This window comes from Meleagris gallopavo, chromosome 1 (genome assembly GCF_000146605.3).
Source record: "Meleagris gallopavo isolate NT-WF06-2002-E0010 breed Aviagen turkey brand Nicholas breeding stock chromosome 1, Turkey_5.1, whole genome shotgun sequence".
Classification (NCBI taxonomy): domain Eukaryota; kingdom Metazoa; phylum Chordata; class Aves; order Galliformes; family Phasianidae; genus Meleagris; species Meleagris gallopavo.
Genome location: NC_015011.2, coordinates 150468065 through 150488058, shown reverse-complemented (window position 1 = coordinate 150488058; position 19994 = coordinate 150468065). Strand labels below are relative to the sequence as shown.

Genomic DNA, 19994 nt, shown 5'->3' with positions numbered 1-19994 from the left:
GGCTGAAATTGACAGAAATTTAAGAATTTGTTTTAACTCATCTATTCAAGCTTTTCTATTTTTCAGGGATTGACGTTGGTAAGTTTGTTAGTACAGTCAAGACGCATTTTTAAAATTTCTGAGTGCAAACTCACTAATAATATTCTGCCTTAAACTATATGAAGGATCTTTCAAAATTTACTCCCATAGGCACTTGAAGAGTCCAGCCACCTAAACAGAAGTGGTAGGGATAGTGGGTACGGTGATATTTGGTACGTGGATCGAGGAGAACCTTTTCCATCTTCAGCAAGCCACAAAAGAGACGATTCTTTTGATAGCTTGGACTCTCTTGGCTCAAGATCCTCCACAAGCTTTTCATCAGACATAACCTTGAAAGGTGGCAGCGAAGGTATGTTTTCCTCTTTTAAATCTTTTATAAACACATCTTATAAAAGTGGGAAAAGACAGTGTATGGACCTAGTATTACAGGTGCCTAATACTTAAAGTGACTTGGAATGCAACTCTAATTTTGCAACTGCCACAGGTTGTGTTTTCCTAAAGCAAATATTGACCTTTAACAGTTGATACAAGTAAAGCAGTGCCCACAGGAATGTTACTAGGAAGGGCTGTTAATAGTCATGCTTCCACTGTCACGTCAGGATGTGTGTCCATATGGGATATTTTCCTATAGTTCAGGGAAATAGTTGTGAGAATTCAGATCCTGGTGAGTTCACCTAAAACTGCAACAGTTTCAAAAATTTCTTGCCTTGTTCCTATCATGGATATATCATATATCTATATTTTCACTTGATTTGTGAACATTCAACATAAGCAGTGTTTTTCCCACCCAGGTAAAAAAACTGAATAGTAGTTCTTATTTTTGATATTTTAATTTATCATGGGGGAAAAAAGGTAACAAGATCTGTGACGCTAGTTCCCTATAGCTCTAGGGAACTCTAACCTGTGTTATTTTTCTCACAGATTTAAAATGCAGAATTAACTTGTGGTCTAACAATATAAAAACAGTGAGATTTTGGATCTTATTCCTTTTGTGTAAATTAAAACTATTGGATCAGACACATCACATACAGCATCTCTGATCTGAGCAAAGTAACATATGTAGCGATGTTACATATGTGACATGTACCCAGGGTTTTTAATGGATGTTAATATGCTGAGATTAGCATATTTCTTTTCTTTGCTAGTAAGTTGGTTTTGATAGTAAATATGAGTTGCAAATGTGTTTTTAATTGGAGAGAAAAAAAAACACACAAAAACAAACCCAAAAACTTCTCTGCTGTTTTATTTCTTTAATTTAGAGGACAGTGCTTTATTTCCTGCAAGCAGCAGTGATAGTGAAAGAATGGAATGAATGTAGCATGAGGATGCAAACCAAATTCAGCTTAACAGACCTTATCACAGCCTCAGAACAAATTTCTAAAAATACCTTACCTTACCTACAGTCCTATCAGTAGTTCAGCAACTTTGCAGGGGAAACATCTCAAACATGCAGTTAAACTGATTTTAGGATATTTCAATGTAACTTTTAGAAGCTCTTACCTAGAGAATAACATTTGTGCCGTCTATTTTCTCCTATGTCCTCTTAGGTTGTGATAGTGACACAGACTCAGAACTGCCTTTCAAGATGCGCGACTCCCATAAAGATGACAGGTCCTATCGAAGGATTTCTGTAATCGAACCAAAACCTGCTACTGACTTCAATCGCTTCTTACCCACTAAAAACAAGCAGCCAACATATATGCCAGCACCCCTAAGGAAGAAAAGAACAGAGAAGAATGAGGACAATAGGAGGAGTTGGGCAAGCCCTGTCTACACAGAGTCAGATGGGACATTTTCAAGGTACTGGTGTGCGCAGTCTTTGTAAAGCAGAATTTCATTTGTATTTTTAACAAATGTTTACTTTATTAGTTAATGAAAAAAAGCTGCTGTCGCTACAATTGAAAGTAAAATACTCTGTTCTAAGTGAAGAGAGGGGCTGCTGTAGTTGTCTAGGTTTTTTTTCCTTGTTATTTTCTTTGTCTGCTTGACTTCCTTCCATTTTACTCAAAAAAATAGAAAACTAGTTGTGTTGATGTTGGTCAGACTTGACGCAGAGGGGATTTAAATGATCTTAAGTCTTGAATGAGCTAGACATACAGCTTTAGTTTCTCATTAAAGCTTTCCAAACTCTGGTGATGAATTTCTCTTTTCCAATTTCTTAGTGTGCACACTTGAGATTACTGGGCAGTTCTTAGGTTTCAACTTTTGACTTCACTGTCTTCATTCTGTTCCTGTTTTGGTCAACCTCAGTGGACGTGAAAGGAATCCCATAGCTTCCTGCCAAAATAGCAGAACAGAATGTGGACTTACAAATCCAGCTTCCCTACAGATCTATGAGTATGACAGTGGCTCTGATTCAGAAGATGGAAAAAGGATGCCCGACGTGGTTATGGATGACTTAGCAAAACGTAGATTTCTAGTCCAAAAGAGCCCCGTAAGCTCTCCTGCACCTGGACATCATTTTGTGTTGCGCAGTGACTCTCCTAAATCTTGCTCACAAGAAAACTATTCGGCTGGTCCACTAGCTGCAGTGCTTGAACCACTGAGGTCAGAGATACTAATCCAAGATTGAGTAACTGTTTTATTACCTAAATTGCAGTCCATCAATAATTCAATAAAGTTAGCCTTCTAATCAGCATTTTAACAGAGGTGATAGATTACTGTGCCTTTTCTGTCAAATTTTTGTCAGATGTGATAGGATGCCGATATAACAATTTAACTTTTTTTTTTTATTATTATTATTTCTGGTACTGCAGTGATGGAATTGAGAACTAATTTGCTTCATTCACAAGATTGAACTTCTGACCAAAAAGCATGTATTTTTTTTTTTGCATTCTTTTTGTCAAGTTGCTCCTAAAATATCTTAACTGATTGGGTATTTTGAACAGTAACCAGAGGAGACAGAGGCAGTTGGATACTAAAGTGGAAAACAAACCAGGAGTTAACATTTCTCCAGAATTATCTGGGTATTTCGATGAGGATGAGGAAGAAGAAATAGTCATCCCAAACATTGAAAAAGATGATCTCTATTTTCGCAAGCTAAGTTCTTCAGCATCAAATACAGTGGTTCCTTTTGACAAATTTCTTCCTAAGTATTGGACTCCAGAAGAATTGTTATGGAAAAAAATCAGGAAATCCTCTTTCAAACCCTGGTATAAAGAGATTCAAGGGTTCAGGTGCGTTTTTATGCATGCCCTTGTTTCTCTCCTGTGTGCAAAGCTTCTTTTTTTTTTTTTTTTGAGGAAAATAATTGAAATATTATTTTCATTACAACTGTTGCACTGTTGACACTATGCATTTTACTAAATGCATACACTTTTTTTTTCTTTTCCTCTGTTTTCTTGTGCTGCTGTACAGTAGAAAGAAATCAGATTCTGAGGATATCAATTTTGCTTACAAACAAAGCTCTGCCATTGTTGCTAACCAGCCGAGACCAAGTTTCGAATGGAATAGCAGTAGCAGAAGGGATCAAAACTATAAGCCAACTGCTGAATATATGGGAAGCTCATTGTCACAGATTACAGAAGGAAAAATCTTGGAGGCTTCTGACCAGCCCAGGTTCATACCACTGCATGAGTTGTACTCTTATTGCATCAAAAAGAAGTGTCTGGATATGCAACAGCTAAATGAAATTAAACTGCATCCTGTGATGTCGTGCTTCTTTTTTTTATTATTACTTTTTTTGTTGTTTTATTTTTTACTATAGCTGTAGGTTGCTGGTCATCTTCTGAAAATTGTAAATGTGAAAGGATAACATGATCTATAGGGTTTCTAGCTTCGTCTGTGAGCATGCAAGTGTGCTGTTTATTGGCAAGTCAGTATGTCTTGTTACCTTTACATTGGTTGATGTGCACTGTGCTCTAGTTAGCGGTGGTGAATGCCAAGTGGTATAACTGTACTGCTCAGGATATTGCAAGTCTAAAACAAATGTATATTTCAATACATTGTGATCTGCTTGTTTTTTTGCTAGTTAATGATATTTTACTTCCTTCCTTTTGTTTTATATGCTTCAGTCAGTTTTTGTTACTTCAGGCCCTGCAAAAATACTCTGACTACTTGTCTTCTGAAACGAAGACCAAAATTGATCCTACTTCTGGCCCTAGGCTTATAAAATGTAGAAAGAATATTTCCTTTATACCAGGATGTGATGATGAAGGAGATGCTGAAAATGGATATCCATACCCAGATCTAGAAAACGATGACTTGTTTGTTCGCAAAACTGGGGCTTTCCATATGAATCATGTTGTTCTCCAGGACCCCCAGTATTTCAGAAAATTCTCTGAGCAAGAGTCTCCTCTAGAGGGTGAAATAATTCTGCAACCTCGGGAAGGCCAACCTGTGATTCCAGATTTGGAAAAAGATGACATGATATTTCGTAAAATCCTTTCTCAGAAAAAAGAAGTGCCTTTATCAGGTGCTCCTGACAAGTACCATCCTGCACTCTTTCCTGATCCTTGGAGTCTTCCAGAAGAAATCCGGTCCAAATTTCTGTGTTTACTTGAAAAAAATTCAATGCCTGAGGAAAGAAAAAGGAGTGGTAGAGTGTTGTCGCCATCTTCCCGCCATAAGAGGGACGATATGTTGGCACGCAAGATTGAGTCCTGGAAAGTGGGAAGCAACATGCAGCCAGTAAATTTTATCCCAGGTCCGTGCAGTGAAGAAGACTGGAAGAAGTGGGAAGCGATCAGAGAGGCCAGCAAAGTTAGACATAAGAAACGTCAGATGGTGGAGAGGTCAGGTTGTGTCCTGCACAGATTTGCTTGAGTTAATTGAACTGTTTCCATTCAGAAAAGCATCGTCTTGTGCTAAGCCATTTGTAGAGTACAAACCTGCAGTTTGTTTGTGTCATCCTGGACAAGCTTTTTATTTGCTTTCAATAGAAGCTTATGACTGCAATACCATATTTTCAAAAAAAAAACTATGATGGTTTTTGTAGTTTCAGATTGTTTCTGCCATTCCAGAGAAAATGCACAATAGTTTCTTCATACACAGCTTTATATGGATTTCTATCCATGCTTGAGCAGGAATACTGATTACTCAAAAGGCTATTGGGGGTAGTTTTTTATTTTCCCCACAATATAATTGGGAAAACCACTTCTGAGACACATGGATGCTTCCATGACAAATTCTGGAGGTGAACATTATGATACTATTGCTTGCACCTGAGTTCAAAAATGCTTATAAAATGTCTTTCTAAAGTCTAGAGATGTTTCCAGAGGTTTAAAAAAAAATATTAGTATTCCTTTGCCCATCCAAAATCATGATGCATGCAAGGTGTGCATCCACATAATTTTTAATTCTATGGTGGCATATTTATTCTACCAATATTTTCCTTTGCTTTCATATCTTATATAGTCCTAATTAATACTTTCCCCTAATCCTTTTTTTGGTGTATCTCCACTTTTCTTCTCTGACTGAAGTCTTTTTTTGAGCACCTACGTAACTCTCCTTCAGATTTTATATTTTGGAAGACTGGAGGGGTTTGAATGTTCCCTTAGCTCTGAAAATACGGCATTGCAAGTTGCAGTTCCACCAGCTGTGCCTTCTTACCTTGTGGCTAAGATATTTATGTGTTGCAAGTGGTAGTTTGATGTCATCATACTTAATTTTTAAGCTTTATGCTGTTAACAAAGTGCAGGCTTCACTGAGGAATATTTCTGAAGCGCTTGAAATAATTTCACATTCTAAGCATTAATTCAGTACAGTACTCATATTCAAGAATACTAAAAATCCTTGAATCTCACGGAATGTGTATGATTCTCCACTTAATGTGTGAAAGTATAGATAGGACATTTTATGAATTGCATATATAACTTGTATTTCGCATCAGAGATGGCTGAATAAGCAAGGAAACAGCCTTTATGAGCCGGGCTTCTTGTTAGGACTCAGGTTGACTTTAATTTTCATTTCTTGAGATGAGTATCTTCCAAACGTTGTGCTGTTTAGCAGCACTGGAATAAGCGATGAAGAATTAAAACAAGGCTTTATTCATGCTGTATTTCTAAATTGAAAGCATTGAAAACTTACCAGCAGCCTTGTTTTGTCAGTTTTCTGCCTGATTTACACATCATGTGAGTCCTGATGTGCTTCTGACTTGTGTGAGATCACTAATGTGCTACTCCATGCTGGCTGATCCTTAGGCTTTCAATGGTTTCCCCTTCATTTAGTAAGGGTGCTGGTGTGCTGTTCATATTAATGTTGTTATGAGTATCAAGCAAAACACTGAATCTTTTCTCTTTTTTTGGTTTTCTAATTTCTCAGACTGTTTCAAAAGCTTTCTGATGAGCAAGGGTAAGTTCATAAAACCTTGAAAGATCATGACGCTATTTTTGCCTCTTGTTTAAATTCGCATGCATGCAGGGTAACTAAAAACTGGTTCTAGAAGCAACTTGTGCATGCTGCTTTGTTCTGTGCTCAAGCAATTTACATAACAAATACAAGACTAAAAGCTATGCATCTGGTTAAGTCCTCAGACATCTGGGATTGTATTAGCTACAGTTATCAGGGATTTTGAAAATAGCTCTATTTTATATTGTACATGGTGTTCTATATTTAAATCAGACTCTAAAGCATTCAGGTAATGTAAAGCAAGATCAGTAAATATTTCTTTTTCAAAGACAGCACAGTTAGAATCCTGAAAGTAGTTAATGAGCTGCACGTTTATCACGGGAATGACTGAAAAAATCTGTCGTTTTGGAATTGGTTGCAATACAATATCAAATGACTTCCAAAGTAAAAATTGCAACTTAATACATTTGATTGATAGTTTAAATGAGTATCAAAATCATTTGATCTGCTGTTTATTACTTCACATTGCACATTTTGGCTGTGATGGTAACAGCAACTCCAGTAAGACTTGAGAATTATTTAACTAATTTGTTCTGACAAGGTAACAGTTGAACCAAAGTAAATAAGTAGATAAATAATGTGAACAGAGTATTCTCAGAGTTATCGGTCTGAAGTTTTTAATAAAAGTGTTGGGCTTCCTGAATACTTGATGGGTTTTTTTAGACTTGCAGTTATTGTATTCTCAGTGGTGAACTGGTTGGTTAGTGCCATGTTAAGTTATGGTAACTTACATAAGCTTGTTTACAGCTTACTGTGGCTCAAAGAGAAATTTTCCATTTCCATGCATGGTGGCATGTGAAGTATTTAGTTAAGCATGGTGCTCTATATTTTCTGAAGAGGAAAGAAAAAGTAAACATATATATGTGTATATATGTGTGTATATATATATATATATATATATATATTAATGTGTTTGTATGTTTATTCATCTGTACTTTTTTTTTCATCCAGAGGCAAAACCTGGTAAATGACTATAGGCTTGCAGGAGAAACAAAAGTTCCTGAAGAAGATAAATGTTAGTGAAGGGAGATTCAGTTGTTAAATCTTTGAAGTTAAGAGTAGACTAGAAACTAACATATACCCTTAATTAGGTTATATTGTATTTGGGTCTAGATTTTCCTAATTTACTTCAAGCAGGTATAGAAATTCAAGTGCAGGTATAGAAACTTGAGTAAAAAAGCAAGGAAATTCTTGTTGTGTAAGTTTTCTTTAGTGAATTTGGGATGGTGTAAATGCTTACCCTAAACCATTTCTATATGCAATATGAATTAACTGTGAAAGAGAACTGCATAAGAGTTTCTACAAAAATGACCTTCAGATTTTTGCTAAATTTGGCATTCTTCCCATTCAGAAAATAAACAAGCAAATGGGGATAATGAATTAATGCCCTAAACTTTTTTCTAGAGGTCAAAGTCTGAAGTCTTATGTTATGAATATAAGTAAGTTGGACCTCTTGGGAGGAAGTGAAAGAGACTGGTTTGTTAATTCAGAGCTCTCTTGGTATGTGGGAGATTAGAGCAAGGCCCTGTGCTGAATCACTTTATTTTAACCTGCTTTTCTGTCATACCAAAGAAGCGCTGCAGTGTTGTGTTAGAACTTATTCTAATATCTTTCCATCCTTTAAATTTGTCCAGATAAATACAAATGAAAGTGTTTTGAGGGAAAAAATTAATCAGAAGTCTACCTTTCCTTTTGTATTATAGCACAGAGCCTTTTGACAAAGCATATGCATGTTACTTGATGTCTCACAGATTTGAGGTCAAATATGAGTAGGAGTCTTGTCCTACTCTTGAACAAAAAGATCTGTTATTCTATTTAAATGGATGAACAAGAGAGACAACTGCAAAGGCTGGAAGTCAGGTGTATTGGAAAGGAAGTTAATTTTGAGGAATTGAGGTTACAGTGAACTAGTAAGTAGGAGTTTGTGGGCAAACTTGCTGACATGTGTAAGAAATTATTGAGGTGATGACTGTAGACCTTCCTAACTTAGACTGAAAGTACCAAAGAGATTTGAGAAAGGGTGGTAGGCTAGTGGGGCCTGTAACATGATTGATCTGAGTACTTAACAGTAAATCACTTTTCTCTTTTTGTAATGTGCATCAATAACTGACCTGATTTTTATGATTATTTTAAGAAATGAAAGAATAGGAGAAGATTTGAAGGCTGTTGCTGAAGAGGAAAAGTGAAATGGAAAGTTTGGCTTTGGGGAGTGGGGAAGGCTTTTAGGCAAAAGAGGTTAGCAAGGTCAGTAGAGTAAGAAGTTTAAACAGTAGTAGTAGGTATAAGGAATTAAATGGGAATCATTAGCAAGAAGCTGGTTATTTCCTTAATCTGAATTTATTTGCTCAAAATTGCAACTACTGACTTCAGTGCTGGCAGTAGGTCCCAATCCAGTCTTGCTGCCTGTATATTTCCTGCTCTGTTTAAAATAACACTTAGGAATGCTCAGTTGTACTAACATAAATCTCCCTCTCTTGAAGGTTTCACTTGTGAAACTTGTGATTGTAGCTGAGATGTTATGAAGCTGAATATTCTTTTTACTTTTTGATTTCTAGGAGTAAATCTTTGAATGATGTCAGTGCAGAGGAGCAGCAGTCATTGCGCAAAATTCGTTATGAAGAACTACAAAAGATAAAAGAACAGCTGCAAGAGCAAGACCTAAAGTGGCAAGAAGTAAATACTACTTTTCACTCCTCCTGATGTGTCCTGCCAAAGGGCTGGGTGCTGCCAATGTTTAGTACCCCAGAAAACTGGTTTTGGCATGTGTGGTAACTCATGTGGTTGTGCTCTGAATTGATGCATTTTATGCAACTATGAGTGTTTTTTTTGGGGGAGGGGAATATCTGTTTAAGGCACAATTGAATTTATTTTTAATATTGTTACAAGTTTCTGATCAGTGTTTCAGGATATGATTTGTATATAGTGTGATATCACAGTAAAGTCTGCAGGCTTGATTTCTGCTGACATAAAATTTAGGACATGGTTTCATGTGTTGTCTGAAATTTGCAAATGTTTTTTTTTTTTTTTTATGAAATGTTTGGAATGTCTGAGTACTTGATCCTTTGGGAAAGGAAGGAAATAGTAATTCCTTGAGCAAATTCTTGAGGCTCATATTTCCCAATAATTCTGTCTTAAATTTAGCTTATAAACTGACATGATAACATTGCACAGCATTGTAAGGTTATCTGAAGACCTTTACTTTTCTTTTTATTTTTAATTAAAATCTGTGATTGCTAATGATTACCAAGTAGAGGTTGAAATTAAAAACAGAGCATTAAGAAAGCACTATATAGCTGTTTGTTTAGTGCATCTCAGTTCCAAAATTCAGTACTTCCTTAACTAGCTCTGGTATTTCATGGAAAAGATTGCCAGTTCGCATTGTGGTTTTACAGACATAGGATATCTATTTCTATAGTTTTTTTGTTTGTTTTCAATTTAGAATTTAAGACGTGTTTATTCTCAAGCTAATGTATCAAGGTAGCATACTGGCAATTTGAAAACTTGATTATGATTAAAAAATGATTAAAAAAAATCCCCACATCCAAAGCCTACTAATAAATTCACATGCTATCATATTTGTTTTCAGCTATGTGTAATTGTGTGACATACTTTAGAGCAAAATTGAAAATGTCAAGGGGAAAAAAGCACACTTATCAGTTAGAGGGAAAGTGCATGGAAAAAATGGCCTTGATACAGACAGACAATTAAAAGTGGGGCACCAGATAGCATGTGATGGGATGTTTTTGTGGGCTTGCAAGATCTTGAGAAAATCTGATTCTATACACTCATGTGACTCCTGTAGGATCTAGCAAAATGGAAGAATCGCAGAAAGAGCTTCACTTCAGAGTTGCAAAAGAAAAGGAAGAAAGAGAAGAAATAGAAAGGAGAGCCTCTGAAGTTTCTGATAGGAGTAGCAAGCCACTGAAAGAAATGCAGCAGGAAAGGTAATTACCCTAATGGGAGTATTAAATTGTAGAACTTAAATCTGACTTTTATTTTCCTTTTAATTCTTCAATAGTTTTTACTTGCAAGTTGCCATTGATACTTTAGAAATCTCAACAGTTTTAGTTCCAAATTATAGTGTAAAAATCTAGGCAATTGAACAGCAAAATATGGTCTCCTAACACATTGTTTTCATAGAATATTAAACAGTTCTGCTCTGTAACTGATTCTTTATTCCAGCTATGACTGAATGTGCTGTGAAGTCAGTATTTGTCTCCATTTTAAGGAGTTTAAAACAAAAGGCAATTAACTAGATTAATTTTCTATTTATTTTTGTATTAGCTTAACTATTTCTCTTTCCTATAATGTTTTATTTGCCATTCTCTTTGTAACAGAGGATAAATATAGTCAGAGCTGTTATGAATCTCACAGAACTGTAAACTTCTTTACTTGTTTTTCTCTTTATCCCCAGTTGTTTCTCTAGGTATTTACAGAACAAGACTCTCTGAAAAGTGCAAATGTGCAAATTGAGTATTGCAGTACTAAATCTGATTCTTTTTTTTTTTTAATTTGAGTGAATAAGGTGAAGGAAATATACACATGGCATATATTTATAAAGAAAGCTTAAGTAAATCTTAAAATAGTATTTTGACTTATTTATGAGGACAGCAACTATAGTCTCTTGAAGGAAAATATGGGTTCAAATTGTATTAAATGTCCAATATTGCCAGCATCTCAAATTTGAAAATTACATGGTAAAGATTATCTCTTTTATTGTTGCTTATTTTTAATGAGAATGAATAGCAAAAACATAAATGAAGAAAAACGCCCTGTAATTTGTTATCTGGAGTGCAGTATGGCATTCTGAGCGAGTAGACACCCCAGCAGAAGTGTGTATGTGGTTCAGGTGGCCTTCACTACATTCTCTTCTCAACAAAATCAGAATTTCTGAGGATATGCAACTTGAATAGCTCTATTTATTTATTTTTACAAAGAGATTGCTGTCTTGGTGGCAACCTTTTGATTTGACAGTAATGTGCCTGAGTATTATGGAAGTGTTGAAAAATGGGTGTGTGTGGGTGAGGAGATGAACTTAAAATATATTAAAATAATATTTTTAAATAATGCTATTCATTTCAATTTATCAGAGATGTGTTTCTCAGTTTATGCTCTGTTGTGAACATTTAGTTGTCAAAAGCCTTAGGTCCTACCTGTCCATCAGTTCGCTTTGGTATTTTAATGAGCTCTGTCTTGCAGGGAACAAAAATATGATGGCAGATGGGTGTATTCACTGACTGATGATGTGTTTACTGAAGAAAAAGCACCTGCCACACGATCAACAGTGAAAGATTACCTGTTTGAGGAAGAAACCTCCTACAGCACTAAGGACAGCAAAAGCCAGTATGCTGCTCAGAGAAGCGAGGAGAATCTACCAAAGCCAGAGAGCTCTGCCATGCGTGAGGTTCCTACTGTCTCAAAGAGCCTGGCGGAAGAGCAGAGCTCAGCTCTTTTGTCTACCTGCTACTCGGTGAATGCTCAAACTGGGTCAGCTCAGGTTTCAGCTTCTCTCCCTAGAAGTTACCAGAAAACTGATACCTCGAGGTTAACATCTGTGGTTACACCAAGACCTTTTGGTGTCCACTCCAGAGGAATCTCCTCACTTCCACGGTCGCTCACGGTAAAATTCTTTAGTTCTGAAATTTGTAAATGTTGAGTGTCTTGGATGGCTGATTGAACAGTAGAATGTAATGATCTCCTTAACAAAACAAAAGGCACTACTGCTTTTTGTTGAAGGCTGTATTAACAGAGTAGGCAATTCTGTCCTTGTGTTAGATATTTACTTGTTTTTATGTACTTAAAGGAGCTTCTAGAAATATGTCTAAAAATATTTTTGGTGGAATAATCTTTTTATTACTTTTAACAAATCTCCTTATTGTTCCTTATCAGAAAACCTGCCTTTGTCTGATGTCATTGTCTGAAATGTCTTTAACAATTATGTTAAATTAAAATTTTCAGTTTATATAAATTTCTTTGGCTCTACTGACTTTCAAACTGAAGATTTACTCCTGCCTAGAATTTGCCTGCTCAGTAAAGCACTGAAACACAGAAATTGTTCTGATATTATTAAATTATTATTTTAAGAGTGGGTAATTAGTAGTGGGTACATTACTAAGTGTAGTGACTAGAAGCTGTGTGAAAGGGAGGGGTATTTTGTTAAATATTTATACTGCTGAAAGATGAAGGACTTTGGTAAAAAAAAAAAATTGTTTTTAAAACTGTCATTTTTGTTCTAGATGGACGATGCTCAGAAATACAATGGAGAAGTGGAAAAAGCTAAAGCAACTCAAACCTTAACCAGCAGCATGTTTTCACTACCAGATTCTACATACTCTCTCTCCACCAGTGTACTCAGAAGGAGAGGTGAGGAGGAAGAAGAGGAAAAAGAAGGTGTTAAGTCTGTACCTACTCCTAGTTTGACATTACCTGTAAAGTCACAAGACCGAGATGCTGGAAATAGTATTCTTAAACCAGAATATCGTTCTCCTCCTGATTCTGTTTCACTTGCATCTTCTGCAGAAAATGCGAGTCTATCAGAACATGACGATTCAAAATCTCTGGTAAGTGTGGAAATCAATCACTTAGTGTAACTGGATGCTGCAGCAGAGTTTAAATAAATAAATGCTGTTATATCTCATGCAAATATTCTTTAGTGGTATGAAAATAATCCATTTCATTTAATTCAGAGGAAAGAGAATTTGGGAAGAACATTTAACTGGTTCTTCTGTTGAGATCTTTTCCTATTTTTTATTTGTCCTATGCTTTTATTCAGAAATAAAATTAGAAATAAAAATAGTTATTCTAAATATTCAGTTTGATACCTGTGAGATTTCTGGCACTTTCCCAATTACCTAATTGTGCTCACAATGAGGCATGTCAATTAGGTGAATGGTCTAAGCTGCTGTAGCATTCATTTGCACTTTTAAGCAAACTGGTGGTGGAAAAATAAAGATCAGCTTTTCAAAGGCTAGCCTTAAACATTAATATCACAATGTTTTGGTTTTTTCTTTACAATCAATTGTGACTTTAGCCTTTCTTTGTTTTTGTAATTGTATACTTGAAATTATTCTAATTGTTATTCACGCTGAATTCAAAGAGAAATCACCATCTTTTATACACGCTTACCCAGGATCTGGTTCTTTCAGTGCTTTGGTGTATATATATCCATGCTACTTCAAGTGATCTCATATATCACACTAGAAAATGAACAGGAATAGCTTTAATTGTCACCACCTTTCTGCAATCTGTATTGATGTTGCTTACACCCAATGACAAATGAAAGATGAGTTCTTTGTATTCCTGATGTTGCTGTACAAGTGAATTCTCAGTAGCCTTAGTGGAGATCATAAAACCTTGGATGCTGATCACAGAAATCACTTCACACACAATCTTTTTGTACATTCAGTCATTTTGAATCATCCTTCCCAATCACTTGTGGAAAAAGGAATGCTTTAATAGTACTGATACTCTGTAGCAATTGCAAAGAAGTTATACTTTTCTGAAACTGTGATTTTTGATGAGGAAAGAGATCAGGACCGTTTTTTTTTTTCTTATAGTAAAAACAGGCAGAGAAACTTGCAATTCTAATCACTGAAAGCATAGTTCAGGTATAGGTTCTTTTCATCACTTCAAATGAGAGCAAAGTGTACTAAATTCTTTTTTTTTTTCCTCTATGATTGGTCACAAAGATATTAAATGTCTTGCCTGTAAATGAAGAATGTGTTTACCAAAAAAAAATAATAATAAATAAAGCTGCTTGTGTTGTGCTTCATACAAGCTGTAACTTAAGGAATGCAAGTTTTATTTGGCATGTTTGTAAATCATTGCCAAAGCTGAGAAACTGATATAGTTCACTAGGCAATCAGAACAGTAATGCCAAGTTTGTAAAGTACTAAGTGTCTTGGAGATGACCTGTCCAAATTATGAAGCTCAGTATGCAAAGTTGAATTACTCCTCTGACAAGGTAGGTTTGAAAAAGAACTTTGTTGGGGTGATGGAAGTAAAAAATAATGATTGTAATTTCCAGGAACACTCTCAAATTCAGAAGCTTTCTACATGCTCCAGTCCACTGTGCTCACCTGTCTGTAGAATACCTGTGAACGTGTTGTGTTACTTGCTTAAGGAGATGATATGAATAGAAAAACCACAAGATCTATTTCAGTGTGAAAGCTTTTGCAAATTAGGAGCTGTTTGTGATAGGACAAGGCGGAGTGGTTTTAAACTGAGACAGGGGAGGAGGCTTAAGTTAGATATTAGGAGGAGGTTTTTCATTCAGTGGGTGGTGACACACTAGAACAGGTTGCCCAAGGAGATTGTGGATGCCCCATCCCTGGAGGCATTCAAGGCTGGGCTGGATGTGGCTCTGGGCAGCCTGGTCTGGTGGTTGGTGATCCTGCATATAGCAAGGGGGTTGAAACTAGATGGTCATTGTGGTCCTTTTCAACCCAGGCCATTCTATGATTTCTGTGACTTGATAGTTTCAACCCTGGGTTGTGATGATGAGTGTTTTGGCATGAATTTACCTGTAACATAAGGATAAACCTCAGGTTTATTGCCTTGAAATACTGCTGTCTTCTACATCTGTTGCTTGGATACTTCAACAGCCTCCCCTGGCTGCTTCCTGTCCTGAGACTCCAGCTGCTCTCTGTGTGCTTTGACCAACAGAGAAGTCTTGGGGAATGGAGTAGCGGTATAAACTTACAAATATTTGCAGTTGGAGAAAATGAATCCCATCCTTTCAGAGGATTAGTTCACTAGGTGACTAAAATGTAAATGTACACTTAGTGCATGTTGTGAGCGTGTGGGGTCTCCTTGGTGTATGCATTACTGGAATGTATTTATTGTGTTTGACAGAAATCTAAAGTATTTTTTCCTTTTTTTAACAGTATCAATCTCTTTTTTAATGAAGTGAATAGTGTGCATTTGGATACTTTAATTGTTTTTTAATGAATTCACATTAAAATGTTAATGTATGCACCACATGTTTATAATATATTGTGAGATTGTACGCAAGCATTCCAAAATATATTCCAAGTTAAACATGTCTGTAGTTTAAAATGTAAATGTCAGGTTTCATTCTGGTTTTGAAAGCATCTTGAAATTCCACTAGATTGGAAAAAAACTGTATTTTAGCTAATTTCTGGTTTACTAGGTCCTCCATGACAAAAATCTATGGATAACTAGTAGCATTGGGCACAAAATTAAAAAGTTGAGTTTTCACCCAAGTAAATCTAGCTGCAACATTGAGCCTGAAGGGTACTGATGATGGTTTGGCTTTTTTTGTTTTTCTACACTCGTATTTTACTGATGATCTGTCTGGAGGCAGTGAATTCCTCAAATTTACAAGGTGGTCCATAGAGACCCATTTAAATGTTTTAGTTTCCTCACGCTATGTTTTGTAGCATCATTTTATGAAGCGTTTGAAATGAGAAATGTATGGCTAAGTTAATTTTAAGTGAACACAAAATGCAAAAGAGAACTGAAAACATCCATTTGAATAAAAAACAAACTAGTTAGTTAACAGAGTTCAATGCTGTTTCCTTTGTCAGTGATGCTAATAATAGATGATTAAAGTGCACATTGTAAGTCGCCTTGCTTATTTAGTGGATAAACTTTCCCTCATTTAGATTCCTGTGATACCAGATACTGTAGTCTCATGTTTTATTTTTCAGGAACTGTACAGTGAATTGAGAATCAGTATGAACCAGAGACCTGGCTACAGTCACAACTTTGGGTTTACAACAAATTGGACTTCTTCAGGGGCCTTAGTACAGACAGTTGAAGAAGGTAAATGTCTATTTAACTGTTCAAACTTCATTCTTGTATTTAGTTTGCAAAGGCTTCTGAACTGTGTACTTACTGTATGCTACAGATGTTTCAAAAACCTCAGGTATGCAATTGAAAAATCAATATTTTTTTACTAATTTGTTTTGGTCAGCCCTCATCTCTTGAAATAGATTTAAGTCAGAATATTAAAAGGCATTTTCCCAATCAAGAATGTTTTATTACATGGAAGAGGTATAAATGCCTCCTTTCAGCTTATTTTAAGGTTTCCTCTGCGTGTATTTGTAAAACAATTGAATTGTAATTTGATTGGGAGTTAGAAAGATAAAATAAAATAAAATACTTAGTCACGTTGGATTTTTGAGACAGCTAATATTTTGGGGTAGTTGCAACTTCTAAATTGATTTCCAATGCTTTTTTTTGGAGAGGGGGGGAAGGGAGTGGATGTACTACTCCTGGCAGAAATGATTATTTGTTTGTTTGTTTGTTTGTTTATTTATTGGTGAAGTGAAGCATATGTAACAATTATTATTAAATCTTAAGTTTTCTGCTAAGGGAAAGTTTGGTTTTCTTAAAAACAAAACAAACAAAACAGCCACAACAAAATCACATGCTTTTTTCTTTTTCTGGACAGTGATCTTCAACATTGTTATTAATACTTAAGCAACAATTGTACCCTTTTTTATGTCAAATGTTCATCTTGAGAAAAGAGAAATAACTGGCAATTTCTCATTTAGTTAACCCTCGTTATGCTTTCCACAGAGGAAAATACATAATCTAACTGCATTTACTGAACACCCTTGATTTTCTTTTTAAAGTCAACTTACTGACCTCTCCTTGTTATAGCTGGGCACTTCACATAATTAGATTTTAACTGTTAATAATTGCTTTGTATGAAGAATAACTCTTCATTTACTTTTCCTGCTGCTAGGATTCTGTTTTAGTTTTGTTGCTGGGAGGAAAGGACTGTTTATATTCACTGCAAGCTGTAAATGAGAAACTTAGGGGTACTGAATATTCCTGCTTGTCATTCACAAAGCTCTAAACAATCTCTATCTCTTGGATCTGGAGGCAAGGAGAATATTAAGACCTTGAGACTGTTATCTGGCTTATGCTGTATTACCGTTCTCACAAGGAAGGTTGGAAACTATATAGATTAAATAGGGAAATTTTAGTGGACTGCATCTCGTTGTTATTTTCGTCTATAGCATATTTTTTTCTCTCAGCAATTGACTAATATTGTATCCTTAACAGTACAACAGTCTGAGTGTTCGCTTAAAGGAATGAGGGATGAAAGAGATGGACACATTGAGGAGTAATATGTACTTCATCTGAGGGCTTCTGAATGTTGTGTTTCCTGCTTCTAAGAATAAATTATAGGATAATACTGGTTGGAAGGAAGACCTTAGGAGACCACTTGGATCAATGTCCTGCTCAAAAAAGTATCGAAATTGAATTCAGATCATGGTCCAGGGCCTTATCCAATAGAGTTTGAAACCTTTGGAGGATGAAGACTGTTTAGGTTCTCTGTACTATCACCCATCTGTTTGTTCTGTCCTGTACACTGTAATGTCCCAACTTTGTTACCAGGATACTGTGTCTCATGTCACAAATGTATTAAAGTCAAGGTGGATGACATTCACCATTATGCTCTCATCCGCAGAACTGATAATTTTGTTGTTAAAGACACCCAGATTCAGAAAGTGTGATTTGGATCTGCAAGTGCTTGTCAGCTGTTCCCGATCACCTTTTTTATAAGCACAGAAATAACTTCTGGGAAAACTTTCTGTTGTTATTTTATTGTACTTGTTATCCTAACTAGCCAAATGATTTTCTTTTGGTGATAAACTACACTTATATTATTGCTTTTAATGACTCTGCATTCAACGTAAGCTTTTTTCTTCAAGTAATTTTTAAGAAAATTACTCGGCAAGTGAAATCAACCTTCTGTATGTATTCTCAAAAAGCTTATTAAAAGTTAAATTTGTAACATGTTCCAGTGAGACACATTTGCTACATATAAAAGATTGGTTGTTTTTGCCTTTATCCTAAAAATTACATAAACAGGAAGCCCTAGAAAGTCATTAAATCTTGATTTTGTTCTGCTAGCCTGCCCTTTGCCCTCTGTAATCTTTATTATTTCAGTTCTTTCACTTTCACACACCCTATTTGCTATTGTTTCTTGAGATTGCATTGAACACTCACTGTCACGTAAGATGAAGTAAATTTGCTCTGTTTCCTACGTATTCTTGCATATGTGAGAATGTGAGTTGGTATTTATCTGTAGTAGTACCAACAGCTGGTATAATAATATAATAATAATAATAATATAATAATAATATATAAGTTAGAGATAAATAAGTGCGTGTGGAAAATGGTGAGTATTTATATTTATGGATTTTATTATTATTATTTTTTCCCCTTGGGTAAGGCTAGTAAGAAAAATCTGCTTTCAGGGAAATTGATTTAAAGCAGCTGTACTGTGCTGGTATTACTATTATTATTATTGTAATCTAAACTAAATTATTTACACTCATTAAAAAGAAATTATCAATAAATCTTACAATTTTAAAGGAGTTGGACAGAGGGAGGCAGTTGGCATCATGCAGCTTTAGGCACCTGAATAGCCAACTAGTATCTGTAGGCTTCTCTGGATGGCAAACCGGAGCAGGAGCCTGGTATGTGTGCTTTGGTTTACACTCCTGAGAAGCCCTTTCATTCACAGACAATGCAGGCAGTGTGAGAATACTAGCTGGCTAAGTTACATGCAAAAAAAAAAAGTTGAGCAGCAAAATTTATCCTAACTATGCTAAGTATACCTGTGCAATCTAGGTTTGGATATACTTTTTCTGGTGACATGGGAGGAAATGTGAAATCTTAAACTTGCATATTTTCTGAAAACCTCAATTTATAGCCCAGAGATACTTTTCTCACCTCTGAGTTGGGTCTCATCCAAGCTGACCTATTTGAGTTAAATGGTCACCTTATTGGTTCCAAGCACTCATCATGCCACAAAACAGTTCTGAGCCTGAGGCACTCCGTATACTTTGAACATGAAATTTCATCTGTATGTTCAAACTGTATGGTCCTGTTTTAAATGGTGACATGAGGCACAATTCCAAATGTTTACTGAACATCATTGAAAGTAGTACCTTCAATGGCAGTATCTTCAAAAGTATCTTTAAAATCACATTCAGTTGGATCTTCAAAGCTATTAATTCTTTAACAAATTGACTAATGAGATATTGCTTTTTTTCCAGTCAAACCTTTCTTTCTCCAAAAGAAAGCTCTACTTTTTATTCTATACTAGTATTTAAAATAATGTGTGTTTTGAGAGTTTTGCTGGTAACTGTTAATGGAGTATCAGTCCATGCTTTAAGAATGCAAAAAAATAGAATATAAAGCTGTGCTCTTCCATCATAGGGTCATCATTTCATTTTTTTGTACTATGTACTTTGAACTATTGCTTAGTTCACTATTAGGAAGCATAGCTTTCCTTCATTTCATAGTGTACTTCGGTGGTAGGAAAATCAAAGCTATCTCAATCCTTAGTGTGTGATCCAGACTTCAAACAGCATTTTCCTAGTGAGTCAGAAGAAGGTTGGAATGAAGCATACGGTGTCTAAATGTACTGTCATGTTTGTATACCTTTCTTTCTGGTAACATAATATAGCATTGTTCTTGGTATATTTTGAATAATATGTGCATTTCTGTACTTAATCTAGAAAATGCTTTAGTTGTGTAATCCACATTTGTTCTGCTAGGGGAATTATTCTCAGTGGAAGAACCATTCAGGTGTAGTTCATAAAATTGTACTTTGGGAA

General features: G+C 35.5%; 1 protein-coding gene across 1 annotated transcript in view; it reads left to right on the top strand.

The window, feature by feature from the left end:
* The window catches only part of LMO7 (LIM domain 7), a 91982-nt gene that overhangs the window by 48080 nt on the left and 23908 nt on the right, over positions 1–19994 (top strand). The window contains 12 exon segments of the mRNA XM_031557830.1: positions 190–388; positions 1587–1839; positions 2928–3215; positions 3397–3597; positions 4053–4772; positions 6301–6330; positions 8943–9060; positions 10190–10241; positions 10244–10331; positions 11587–12007; positions 12624–12947; positions 16059–16173. Of these exon segments, the coding sequence (XP_031413690.1) occupies positions 1625–1839; positions 2928–3215; positions 3397–3597; positions 4053–4772; positions 6301–6330; positions 8943–9060; positions 10190–10241; positions 10244–10331; positions 11587–12007; positions 12624–12947; positions 16059–16173 (2572 nt within the window). The 5' untranslated portion in view covers positions 190–388; positions 1587–1624.